At 41.4% G+C, this 13,745-nt stretch overlaps 1 protein-coding gene across 1 annotated transcript in view; it reads left to right on the top strand.

Moving 5' to 3' along the window:
- Positions 1-13,745, top strand: part of KCNH8 (potassium voltage-gated channel subfamily H member 8) — a 251,936-nt gene that overhangs the window by 35,093 nt on the left and 203,098 nt on the right. Inside the window, exon 3 of the mRNA XM_059729358.1 lies at positions 635-766. Coding sequence (XP_059585341.1) covers positions 635-766 — 132 coding nt within the window. The remainder of the gene's footprint in view (positions 1-634; positions 767-13,745) is intronic.

Below are 13,745 nucleotides of genomic sequence, written 5' to 3'. Positions count from 1 at the left end.
CAACTAGGATGTGGGTATTATGAATTCTCATCTTGCATAAGATGCAGGGTTTAATGAGTTTTCTTCCTGCTTCCATTTAACAGCTCGGAGTTGAGTAACTGTACCTTACTTTCTATTAAACTCTGATAAGTTTAAATATATTTGAGTTAGTTGACTGTTATTCCAGGTCTTCTGCCAAGGGCTGATGATGCGAGCCAAGTCTGATGATTAATCTGAGGGCAAAGATCAATCAAGTCTGAGGGCAAAGATATTTCTTAGCAAACGGGGAAGCTTCAGATGTCAAGTTAACATGGTGTATATTCCATTAAAATAGGACGCACCAGCATCAGTTGAGAATTCAAGAGAAAACATGCTTTGAAAGAAGCAAGCAGCTTTATTAAACTCTATTAATGATCCCGGTAGATAATTTTTGTATTTAAATTAATGTCTTGCTTCCAGACAAAGCAGCATTACTGTGCTTTGACCAATGATGCAGAGAGATTTACATGAGCTGAACATCTGCGATTTCCTGACTACTGACCTTCTAAATAAGATTTTTTTTGTTAGAATTACATTAGTTGAAGCTCTAATAGTTAGGATTTTTTTTCTGCAAAAAGGCAGCTGTTTGAACTAAATTCCTTCTCTATCCTTGCAGGGTCTTCATTTTGGTGCCTATTGGACATTGTTCCCATAAAGAATGAGAAGGGAGATGTAGTACTCTTTCTGGCCTCTTTCAAAGATATAACAGATACAAAGGTGAAGATTGCTGTTGAAGACAAAAGAGAAGGTTTGTACGGTTTCCAGCAAACACTGATATTTCAACATTTGTGATAGACCTGCATGTATTTCTGCATAAAATGGAGAGAATTCATTTGAGGTTCTTTTTTCTAAAATTCAAAAGAATACATTCACCTAGTACTTTGGGGATTATCTCAGTAACCAAAATCAGGGAGAAACCACATAGAAGAATCAATAGAAAGTTGTGAGTTTTCTTGTTTAGCACTTGCTCCTAGTTCTGTGAACTTTAAGTAATCTCTTTAGAGAACAGAGTATTTTGCAATTCAGAATTAAACTTAGAACCAAAAAAAATTCTTATATTTTAAAGTAATTTTTTTTTTAATGTGAAGTGTTCAGGGAAACCTTTTTCAAGATTTATAATTTACTATGACTCTTCATCAACTAATGCAGAAAGACATGGTATCTTGCTTTTTCTCCTGTAAAGAGGATTTTTTAAGGATTTTTATGAAAATACGAGAGGGCTGATTTATACTTTTTTATATCTCCAGCAACACAAACAAAGCAATCACAGTATACTGGTGAATCTGGCTTTGAAAGTTTGCATTTATCTTATTAAAGCATTTTTGTATATTCAGAGTGTTTTGGTTTGTATTCAACATTAAGGCCTTAATTCTGAGTTTTTCAAGATGGCAGTTTGGTTCTGTATTTGGAGTTATTTAAAACCTTTACAACTGTGTGAATGTGAAAATATCGTCTTAGAATATCAGTCAAACACCATGCATGATGTTTCTAACAAATCCAGGTAAGGAAGATAGTTTGAACCTGTGGAAGAATGTGGTGCTTTTTTTTGGTATTTCTCATGTAATTATCCATGCCTCAGTTTCCCTGCCTTTTATAGCATGCTTTGTATATAGATATAAGGAACAGAATTAGGGCTATTTGTCTATTGTTCAAGTGAAGACAATATGAATACTACAACTGGCATTTACCTTCCAGAAGACTTGCACCCAGCAGTGCAGGAGAGAAACAGGGGTATCTTTCAGAAACCTTGTATACTCCCTATTTGCTGAATTCTTAAGTTTGTTGTCCTGCTGAGTTGTTATTGTTTTTAGTTTTTTTATTTTTAGTTTTTTTAATTTAAGCTCACATCATAGATGCTTGAGCTGTAAATCATGCTAAGAAATGTGGACATGGCAATTAGGATCCCTCTTTCTCTGTTACCTTCCCTCATCTTCTCTATTTCAGATTTCTGAGCTTAATATCCACTGTACTTGCTTTATATGTGTTGTGTAATAAAAGGCAAGTTGTATTTAAACTGTGAGGGTGATAGTAGTTCAGTGTCTTGTTACAATATTTTACAGTTTAGAAACTGGAAAATGTTACATTTCCTTGGTGGTAATAAGACTAGGGACAGAAGTTGCAGGTAAACCAGTTTAAGTGATCAGAAACTGGTTTAAACCTGTAACAGAACATAAGTTCAGTGCACAGAAACCAGTTTCAAAATGGCTGAAACTGGTTTAAGATAAAACTGGTTGAATGTAGTATCAGACTGAACTGATTTGGGTCAAACCAGTTTATGAAACTTCTGTCCCAGGCCTCTTTCTGGTTCAAGTTAACCACAGTCTCCCAGCATGCTTTGCAGTCTTGGGCTGTGCTGGGCTGTCCTGTCTGCTCCAGAGAACAGGGTTGACCCTGCCTCTCTGCTCCCTACCCCAAGCAGTGAGGGCTGGCTGACAAGGGGGTGGGGGTGGGAAACCTGGCTGGGGACTGCAGCTGGGTCTGCTGCAGGGGATGCGGGAGGGGGCAGCCCCTGCCAGATTTTTCCCTGCTGGAGGGAGTGGGAGTGTGGGGCAGGACACAGGGTCAGAGCGGGCAACAGCCTGGGAGGGACTGTCCCCCAGGCAAACCCTGGCTGACAGACTGATGGCTGCAGGAGAAGAGCCAGGTCAGCCTGCTCATCCAGCTGGGCAAGGATTGGGGGGTGGGGGGTGGGGGGGGAATATGTGGTGGAGCATGGGGGAAGTGTGTGTATAGGTGTGTGTGTGTGTATGTACATGCATATGAAGGGAGTGTTTGTGTGCATCTGCATGTGGGTATGGAGGGGGATGTGTGTGTGCATGCATGAGTCTAAGCATGGGTGTGGAGGGATGCATGTGCATGCATGTCTGTATGCATGTGTCTAACTGTGGGTCTGGAGGGGTGTGTCTGTGTGTGTCTGCTCATGGGTCCAGGGAGGGAGGTGGTGCGTGTGTGTCAGTGCATGTCTGTGCATGCATTTGGATGGGTGCAAGTGCATAGGTAGTACCTGCTTCCTGAGCCCCTTGAAGAAGGTGGCACTGATGGTGTGCATACGGGTGCACTCCTGGGCATAGGCCAGCAGTCGCCAGGTCTGCTGCATTGCGGGGGAAAGGCAACAGCCTGGGAGGGACTGCCCCCACCCTGACTACTCGGGGCGGGGGGGAAAGAGCCAGGTCCATCTGCTGGGGCTGGAGCCTGGCCACACCCACTCTGCTCAAGCAGGGAGAGGGGGAAAGACTTGGAACTTCTGTCCCTTTTCTTTGGCAGTGGGTTGCAGGCTGAGAGGGCTGCTCTACTGCCCCCGGTTTCTGGCCTGAGCCACTGCAGGCATGTGGCTGCATTTCCTGAATCAAAAGTGAATGTCTGTTCATTTGCTTCTCAGTTTAATCTCTACATCTTAAACCAGTGGTTCCCAACCTTTTTTTGCTGTGACCGGCTTCTGGGAGCAGAGTGTGGCAACAGTAGTGGTAGCAGGAGCCTGGGAGCAGGGGAGATCCTGGCACGTGACACAGCTCGTCTTTTGTGTGCAGCGCCACCGGCATTGCCCCCTCTATCCTCATTTGGGTTGCGACCCGAGGTTGGGAACCGCTGTCTTAGAATAACCTGCAAAGGCTGAATCAATTCAGCCTTGGGCTTTTTCACCGTCTGTACTAAGTCTAAATGTTCTTAAATCAGTATTAATTTGTACCTTTAAAAAAAAAAAAATTACTCACATTCTGATAAATACTTCTACTTTTTGTCTCACTTTTTCAAATGCTGGCTAATGGATATATGTTTAAACTCTGCTTATCTTGCAAAGAACGTTATTTGAGAATTTCTCAACTGAGAGAATAAAAGAAGGGTTTTGAAGTAGTACCTAAGTACATATTTCTGGATAACCCATATAGCTAAATTCAATCATTTTACCTCAAAGTAAAATCCTTTTCATATGTATATCTAAAGGCTTTGGCACAGGTTACCTGTATAATGTCAGAAATCTGTGGAATATTGTGATGTCATAAAATATGGTGTTTTTAAAGCAGTCTCAGGTGAAGGCTTCATGTTTCAGACTTGCATGACTGTGACTTGCCACTAGAGGGCTGGTGAGCAGGAGCCAGGACACTTCATTCCCTGTAATGGGAGAGAAGAGGGGAGGGTGGCATGTAGCTGGGAGGTAGAGAAACCTGCATGGGGTCTTTCCTCCCTCCACATCCAGCAGAAGCCATACCAGAGTGGAGGGTGGGAGGGGAGAAATCTTCAAAAACTGTTTGCAGTGAGGCAGAGAGAGGGTGTGGGTGGGGAAATAAAGAGAAAGAAAAGGAAAAATATTAACAGAAAAATTTAAGAGGTTAATAGTTGGCATATGTCTCTGAATTCTCACCATGACAGAAGCAGTAGTAAATAATACTGGCAGCCATGGATGCGTTGTGGATTTTAGAGCACCAATTACTATTTGCATGGTGGCATTCACTTGTGTTTTGGAGGATGGGGGGGCACTATGCTCATGTGCAGTCCTATTGAGTTTCTTAGGGTTCCATAATCCTGTTAACCTGGGCAAGATTATGGCCTTTAGAATGAAAGTAAGCAAACATGTAATAACACTTATCCTTGACAGAGAGATTCTGGGCTTGCTGTTATGCAGAATTTGGCCCCAAGATTTTTTTTAAATGTGGAAATAAATCAGAAAATAGGAGTTATTTAAAGAAGGTGTGGGGGGAAGCTCCATACATAAATTGTCCTATATCATGTGCTAAGGCTGGGAATAAAATTCAATTAATTGTATAAGAATATGTTAGTATACGTTTCTCAGTTGCCTTTGTCATTTTAAAAGCAAAAGTATATTTAGGGTCAGACTGTGAGCTGCCTCTTCATGTTCTTGAGCAATTACTTATCTGAGTATTTCTAGTGTCAGTGGGAGTGACTGTTAACCAATTTGAGTAGCGTATTCAGAATCTGGCCTTTATATGGAATGCTATCCTCAAATAACATGATTTAGATAGCATTGGAGTGATGCTCTAACTGGGATGGTCCAGGAAATATGAGAGGAAAGGATTTCTGTGGATGATGCTTTTTATTGGGCCAGTGGCATGGTTGGAATAGATTCAGACAAGCTTTTGAATGAGGTGAATTCTTCTTTAGGAATGCACTGCAAACTTCTCGAAGATTGCACTATAGTGAAAACCTAAGTCTATCCCAACCATGCCGTTGGTCCAACAAAGGGCATCATGCACAACAATTCTTGCCTCTCACAAGATGTGGATAGTATTACGTTTTGCTTGTGGGGTCAAAGTCTATACTTTTGCCTCTCTTACCTTAAGAAATTATGCAGTATGAATGGAAGAACTTCATAATTTGGTTTTGGGTCCAAAGTTTTATCCCTGCACATTATGAGCTTGATTCAGTACCTGAAAATCCTACTGATAAGCCAGTCAAAGTTGCAGGTGCTTAGCCTTGCATAATGGCAGAATCACATCATTAACCTTAGCTAGTCTAGATCATGGAATCACAGAAAATTTGGGTTGGGCGGTAGTTCAAGTGGTCATCTAGTCCAGTCTCCTGCTTAAAGCAGGACCATCTCTAACTATCTCATCCCAGTCTAGCCTGGTCTTAAAAACCTCTAAGGATGGAGATTTCACATCCTGTCTAAGTATTCTGTCCCAGTGCTTTGCTGCACTCCTAGTGAGAGAGTCTTTCCTAATATATAATCTAAACTTCCCTTACGGCAATTTGAGACCATTGCTCCTTGTCCTGTAATCTGCCACCACTGAGAACAGTCTAGCTCCATCACCTTTGGAATCACCCTTCAAATAGCTGAAAGCTTCAATCCTCCAATTTGTCTAGGTTTCTCTGAATCTTAGCCCTACCTTCCAGCATATCTACTACTTCCCCCAGCTTGGTGTATTCAGCAAAGTTGCTGAGGGTGCACTCCATCTCATCTTCCAGGTCATTGATGAAGATATTGAACAAAACTGGCCCCAGGACTGATCCCTGAGGTACTCCCCTTGATACTGGCTGCTAACTAGCCATCAAGCCATTGATTATTACCCTTTGAGCTCAGCAATCAAGCTAGTTTTTTATCTACCTTACAGTCCATTCATTCAACCCATGTTTCCTTAGCTTGCTTGCAAGAATGTTGTGGGAGATCGTATTCAAAGCCTTGCTAAAGTGTATTATGCATATAGATATAGAAGAGCCTGAAAAACAGTTTTCTTAGCCCCTTCATCTGTGAAGGTAACTGATTTCTGTAAAGGCAACATGCAGCTTATTGGTTTTTGATGCAGGTAAAAAATATGCACCCAGCTTACATAAAATGACTTAAGTACTTGTGTTGGGAGATATTTAGGTCTAGCTACTGCCACCTGCTCCAGTCTTGTTCTTTGTCTCGCGCATTAATTTATGTGTTCACTTCATTTAAAACAGCTGAAGACATACCATGGAACAGTTCCTACTACAAAACACCAGAATCTACAGCTTTTAATTTTCTCTTAAGTCCTCCATTATGTCCATATCTAGTTATTGGTAGGAAACATTTGCATACTGACATTCTTACAGCTTAACATTTTATCTATATAAGGGTATTTATTAGGGCTGTGTGAAACAGCACTCTTCCATTTTGACTTGAGTTTTAAGGTTTTGACGGAACAGCATTTTTTCAAATTTCAGTTCAATTCGAAACAGCTGCTCCATTTCGCTTTATTGAAACAGTGAGATTCTTTTGACGCTGTTTCAATATTTTCCCCATTTGCTATAATGGTGAAGCTCGAAACAGCCTCTCATCTGGCAGGCAGATGGGGGCCTGCAACTCCCAGAGGGCTGCAGGGGCTGTGCCAGTCCTTCTGGGGTTGCAGGCCCCTGATCTGCCTGCCAAATGAGGAAGGGAAGCTGGGTGCTGCTGCCTGGGACCGAGGAGCTGGGGAAGGGAACTGAGACCAATTGCTTAGTTCCCCTCCACAGCGCTAGGATTGGGCTGGGGATGGCAAGTCCTTTCCCCAGCCCAATCCTAGTGCTGGGGAGGGGAACTAAGTCCGGGCTCAGTTCCCTTCTCCTGCGCTGTGATTGGCTTCCCGCAGCCTGGCCCCAGGAGGCATGGAGAGCCAGGGCTGCACTTCTGACTGCTGCTGGGAGAACAACCCTGGTTCTCCCCCGTCTTCTACCACCCGGCTGCTTCGAAACTCAAAACATTTCAAAACTTTCAAAATGTTTCAACTAACCTCATTTTGTTTCAAGGCTGTTTCAAAGCCCTTCATTTAATTCTATTTCACTGTTTCGAGCTCGAAATGAGTCGAAACAGTGTCAAATCAAAACAGCTGGTGAAATTTCACACAGCCCTAGTATTTATTAATAGGATTTTAATTTAAATCTATGCTGTCTTTTCTTTCTCTTAGTGAAAAAGCCTTTACCAGCTATATATGCAGCATAATTAAATAGTGTAACATTCCTTCACCCCTTTAACTCAAGTTCTTATTTTCTAACTTGAACCCTAATCCCCCACTGTTCCACTGGAACTACTGTCACTGAGATTTCTAATTATGTCTTAAGGGTCACATCTCAGGAAGTCTACTCCAAACTCATCTTTCCTAACTTTGTACTGTATATGATGCTGCCCATCACTTTCTTTTTCTGAAATCTTGCTCATTCTGGGCCTTCATTATGACGTTTTTCCCTGGTTCCGTTCTAGGAACACACTTCTTTTTCTAGAGTCTTTCTCTAGGATGGCCTAATCTGCTTTCTGAGATTCAGTTGCCATCTTTATGCCAATTAATCTGTTACCTGATCACTCTTGTTTAATATCCCTTCTCATAGGCTCAGATTTCAGCCTGTCTCTGACGCATCCAATCCTTTTGAATGTTTCATGGTCTGCTCAAACTCAGTATATCCGAAAATAAATGCCTTATGATGACAGCCTTGGAATTGTTTGAAGAAGCAGAAAAATGGACATCTGGGCTTTCACCTGTGCTGTTCCGGCATCTGGAGCATTCTCCTTAAAATAATTAGTGTGACCATTGTTCTTTCAACCTTCAAATCCCTCCCAAAACACATTTTTACTGTGAAGTAGATAAGTACTGATGGTTAGTCTATACTTAGACTGATGGTTAAACAATAGAACTGCCAGACTGCTATGGCAAGCTATAGCTATCCAAAGAGACACTTTACGTGTACTGCCCCCTTTTTATCAAAATCCTTTCTTTGATGGACAGTAGCCTTATGTCAGCTTTTCACCATTCACATTAATTTGCTTTTAACAAACAAATTTGCTTCCACAACCTAGTGGTTGTATTGAAGAAATTCACATAATTCTCCTCATTGCTTTCCTAATATCTATAATCAAGCACTGTTGTGAAGACCCAGCTTTTCAACAGCCTCATTGCCAGATTTGGAGTACTGTAACAAAATTGATGGTCTTTTCTTTCCAGTGTATAGGAAATCTTATTTTAGAAAAGCAATTGTTCCCTTCAAAAAGTGAGGGAAGGACTGGAAAGGTTATTTTAATACTGTGCACTAAGTTGAGAAGCTGAAAATCTAAATCAAGGCTGTCCAACTTAAGAGCAGCTGGGGGCTGTATGCCACGCTGGCCACAGGATCCAGGCTACACATTTCGCTGGCCCCACGCTGTGGGGGGTCACACACCATAAGGACTTGCCATGACCTTTGCTTCATAAGCAATGTGAGCTGGTTCCCTTGCAACCACTGTGCTGGTAGTGTGAGCCCCCCGTTTCCCCCCCTTGCCATTTTGCAGCTAGTGGAAGTCCTCTCCCCCCTCTTGGCGCTGGTAGGGCAAGTGGGTTCACACAACCTCCTCCTGCCATGCTGCCCTGCCCCAGAAACCCTGGCTGCATAGCAGCAAGCATAATAGGAGAGGAGTCCAGGGGCTTCATGTTAATCTCTTGTGGTCTTGGTCTAAATCGTTATGAGTTACTTTGGTTTAAATATGAAATGGCTCTTTCAGAGCAAGTAGATTTAAATTGGAGTTACTGATTTCAAAATACGTTACATTTTTTTTCTTGTGTGTGCACTGTTATTGTCCTTGACACATCTAGAGGCATGAAAAAAGGAATGTAATGATAAACATTCTAGTTTAGAGAGGCTTCCTAAGAGGAAACCGAGGGAGTTGAGAAATGGGAGATGGTTCCTTGGGGAGCAGCTAGCTAGGGAGTCAGTGAGAGACTAGGGGTCTGCAAAGGTTGCTTACTGCTCTATAAATAAAGTTTAAGGTTAGCTCTTCTCATTTATTGTATGCCTGTGTTTTACGGAATCCACTGAGCCTTACAGGGAAGAGAGATTAAAATGAAAAGTTCAGACATTGTGCTAGCCTAGAACCATCAATTGTGCAGAGCTACCCAATGAGGTCAAGGAGTGAGACCAGGGTCAAATTGCTTTTTATGCAATAAGAAGCATGCATTGTAAGCACCCTAAGGAATTTTGACTAACCTGACAAGTCAGTGGCAATAAGTATCCCTGCTGCCCCAGGGGTAAGACCCACAGTCCCAGCTTGCATTTAGTTCAATTAGAATTAAACTTTTTCTATTAAAGTCACAATCTGATACAAAATGTCTTTGTCCAGTTGTAGACAATGTAAAATAGATTTTACTTAGTAGATCTTTTAAGAGAAGACCATATGTTACTATAGCTCCGCAGCTAGACAGATTAGTCACCAGTTACATGCCACAGTCTCATCTTTTTGTAATTACATAACTTTGATTTTGTTCTCAGGAGTCCTGGAATCAGTCAACAGGTGGAATTTTGCAATACACTGGAATTAACCAGTGAAGTGTATTGCGATATTCCACCTTTACTTTAAGGGTATGGAATCCAGGTGTCTTGATATTGAAATTTAATTTTTGCATCCTGAATGCTTTATCTTCCAAAGTATTTTTTTTTTTTAAGTGTGTGAGTTTAAAAACATCAGAATCAAGGGCCTGATCCTCCTATCCTTCCTTCAGTTTTAACGCAGCTACTTGTGAAGCCAGGCAGTCTCAAACATGATGAAGAGTGACAGGATGGATCCTTTTAATCAATTAAATTAAGTTGCAGTGTCATGGTTAAGTAAACACTGAATTAGCAATCCTTTAACTTCTATCTATCCTTACATGTATATGAATCTTTTTAAGAAGGCAGGTTTATTTTATTATGGCAGAGTTCAAGTACAAAGCTATTATAACCTATTTTATATTTCAGTTTATCAAAAATGCCTCTCTTAAGAGGAAAACCACTTTCATGTACATTCTAAATTTGACTTGATTTATCAGTGATTTCAGTAAATATAAATATTGGGAGTCTTCCAAGCTACAGCCCTTTCCTTCTTGGAAAGATTTAAAATAAGTGTTTTGGAACAGATTGTGGCTTGAAGACTCTGTTTGCATGGCAGAGGACAGGACCCTGGTGGGGAGGGGACTAGAGGGGCAAACCACCAGCTACTGATTTAAGTGTGTGGTAGGCAAGATAGGTCCAGATATTTTCAGGCTGAAGGAACACTTTGCAGTCCAGTCCAAGTGAGTGGCAATATGTAACTACTGCTTCAGGAATAGGACAAGGACCAGGCTGTGGTATGGACCCACAATTTGAGCCCAGCTTCCATCTAATTCATTGTTTCTTAACCTTTTTTGGCTCAAGCCACCCCTCATTAGGCTCAGGGCACCCCTCAGAAAATGTCAACCCTTAGTTTTCACTGATTTTTTTTTTTTTTTTTTCAACTATGGAAAAATATGGTGATTTTTTTTCTATTGCAAAAAATTCAGACAGACCCCAACAAGTCAGAATTGTTTTAACATGTATTCTTATTTGACATCTTTGGGTTTCTTGTGAATCATATTTCCATGCCTAACAGTGCTAAGATTGCGTGGTATTGTGAGGCACCCCTGAAAGGATCTTAAGGCACCCCAGGGTGCCACAGCTCACTAGTTGAGAATCACTAATCTAGTTCAATGAATAAAGAACCTGCTTTTGTTTCCCTGCTTATTTTCCTGTGTGGGCAGGGAAGGCTTACAGCTTGACCTTTAAGGAACATTGTGGGAGCGACAGACTAAATATCTGATACTTTTCACAGCAAGCCTCCTTGTCTTTTGGCTCAGCAATACCTAGTACCCCTCTAGATTTTCCTTCTCCTGACCTGCCAGCATTACTATGATTTAACACCACAGCCAACAGTACTGTCAAAAACATGATATATAACAATAGAGAAACCCTATTGTCTCTGTGACAATAGGGTCCCTGCCCTTCTGAGTTTTCAGTGTAGATATAGAATACAGGCAGACAGGAATAGGCATTGACACACAAGCAAGATACTTTTCAACAGAAAATTGGGGTTTTGACTAAATCATTTCTCCTTTTCCTCCTTCTTTGACAAAAATTGTCTTTTCCATAAAAACATCACCATTTCACCTAAAGCAATGCCTGAAACTCCAAAAGGGCTTTTGATCCCCAAAATGAAAATATTTCAAATCAAAATAGTGCTGCCAAGTCTTACCATAGCTGTAGTTCAGGTGTCATTGTCCTCTGTGGGCTCAGCATTCTCTGTTGTTAGGAACTTGTATGGCACCTACTTTCTTTACTGAGAGAAGAGATAGTACATCATGGGTTGTGTAATCTGGCCAGCCAGCATGACCCATAAAGGGAATGAGAGCATAAGAGTCAACCATGACAGTGCACAGTGAAGCAGTGACAGCACCATTTTGAATTAAAACTTCTTTTCGACCTAAATAATTTGGTTTTGCAATGTTAACGAAAAGACAAAATTAGTGCAAAAAAGTAGACAAAGGGAGAGAAGGGATTGTCTAGGGTTTTCCCCTGGAGTTTTCTATAGGGTTTCTTTTCCAGTGTTCTGTGTTACTTAGCTTTGCACTCTTCCCACTGTATTATTCTGTTTCCCAGATAAAATGCAGCACCATTTTTTCTCATGTTTTACCTACTTCCACCATTCTCACCTCCTATTTAAATTACAGTGGCTAAAGGTAGCTGTTGTCCACTGAAAGACTAGAAAATAAAAAAGCTCAGGAAAAATGATGCTCTGTTAATGATGGTATCAGGAAGGTTTTCTTAGATGGGAGGAGTGACTAACATCATACATCTCTTTTTGTCTCCTGAAGTCTTGACAGTTCCTGTTGTCTTGCACCAAGGACGTGGATTGTATCTGGCTCCTAGATGGAGTTGAAAAGGTGGAAGCGTCAGGCTCATCTAGGGTAGATACAATCTAACCTTTAACACTTTAGTGATCAGTAGAACACTAGGACTGAAATGCAGCTTGTATGTGTGCTCAGCTTTCAAAAAGCAATTCCATAAGCTCAAAGATTCAGGGATTTAATGAGGGATTTTTAACTCTTAATTGCAGTGATATTGAATTATTTTTATACAGTAGTTGTTAATAACAGTTCTAAGATCCTATAAAGTCTCTCTAATTAGTGCTGTCATAAGCCAGTGTCACCCAGTGGTGGTTGTCCTTGTTATGATAGTGAAAGCCCTGTATAATAAAGGCAGTAAAATAGGGGTTTTTAAAACCTGTTATTTTTATATGCGTATAACTTTCTGAAACACTCACTTTTTGGGTGGAGTTTTACATATATGAAACCATATGTATGTATATGTATAATTTATACACACACATACTATATTATTGTGACATCACTATAACACTGCAATATTCAATAATATTAAATATTAATACTGTACATTACAATAATATAAAGTCTCAATATTATAAATTAATACTATTGAAAATCAATTATATACAGGGGAATGTTGTAATATTGCAATGTAACGAGAGAAAGAGATCCTTTATGCTGCTTAAAATATTTAAGATACTTAATGGAGAAAAAAATTACATATTTGATTGTTTAAACTTTTCATTGTTTTTACATCTCCTAGGTAAACCACAATGTGGTTTCATGGTAACCACAGGGCATTTCTGAAGCTGCCAGATTTTGATTCTGAGCTGTGGGTTAGCACAGCCAAATAAAGGTCTTTGTCCAGCAAAGTAGAATTTCCTGCAGGATGCAAACACTTAAGTGGATCACAAGGTCCATACCCTGCTGATAGCTAGCGTGCAAAACTTTTACTCCCTTCATTGGAACAGTGATTTATGAAAGATCAGGTATTGTCCTGAAAACCATAGGAAAGTAGAGGAAAAAAAATTCTCAATGCTTTGGGAAGCAGGATATTGATAACTGTAGTGCATGATACCTGATTTGTTGAAATTAACGCAAAAAACTCCCTCTATCTTCAGTGGAATGTTGATACCTTTGCTGATATACAACATATATAATAAAGGGCTTAGTTTGTCTGTCTGTTTGGCCATAACACTCTTGAAGCACTCTGATTGGAGTGCTGCCGTGACAGCAGGGACAGAGGTGATGGTGAGGGAGGGGGGCGAGGCCAGCACTGCTGGCCTTGCCCCACGCCCAGCCCTGCTTCTTGGAGGTGGTGGAAAGCCACCCTGACAGAGGGGATGGAGCAGGGGGCGAGGCCAACACAGCTGACCTTCCCCGACCCCGCTGCATTCCCCACCATCACAGCAGTGCTCCGCTGCCTTCGAGGAGCAGGGCCAGTGGGGGGGGGTGCGAGGCCAGTGGTACTGGAGGTGGCAGCGTGGCGAGCTGGCAGAGGTGGATGGAGGGGACAGCGGGGCAAGTTTCCTGCCCTCCCCCACTCCTGGTCACAGCATGGTGGGTGGCGGCGCTCCATCCCCACCCGCCAGGCCTCTCCCCCCATCACTCTTGATTGGCAATTCACTGCTGTGTTTATATGTGTATAGTGTGTAT

Source organism: Alligator mississippiensis, chromosome 5, assembly GCF_030867095.1.
Source record: "Alligator mississippiensis isolate rAllMis1 chromosome 5, rAllMis1, whole genome shotgun sequence".
Classification (NCBI taxonomy): domain Eukaryota; kingdom Metazoa; phylum Chordata; order Crocodylia; family Alligatoridae; genus Alligator; species Alligator mississippiensis.
Note: the sequence above shows the minus strand (reverse complement) of the source record. Positions and strands in the feature narration are given on the sequence as shown.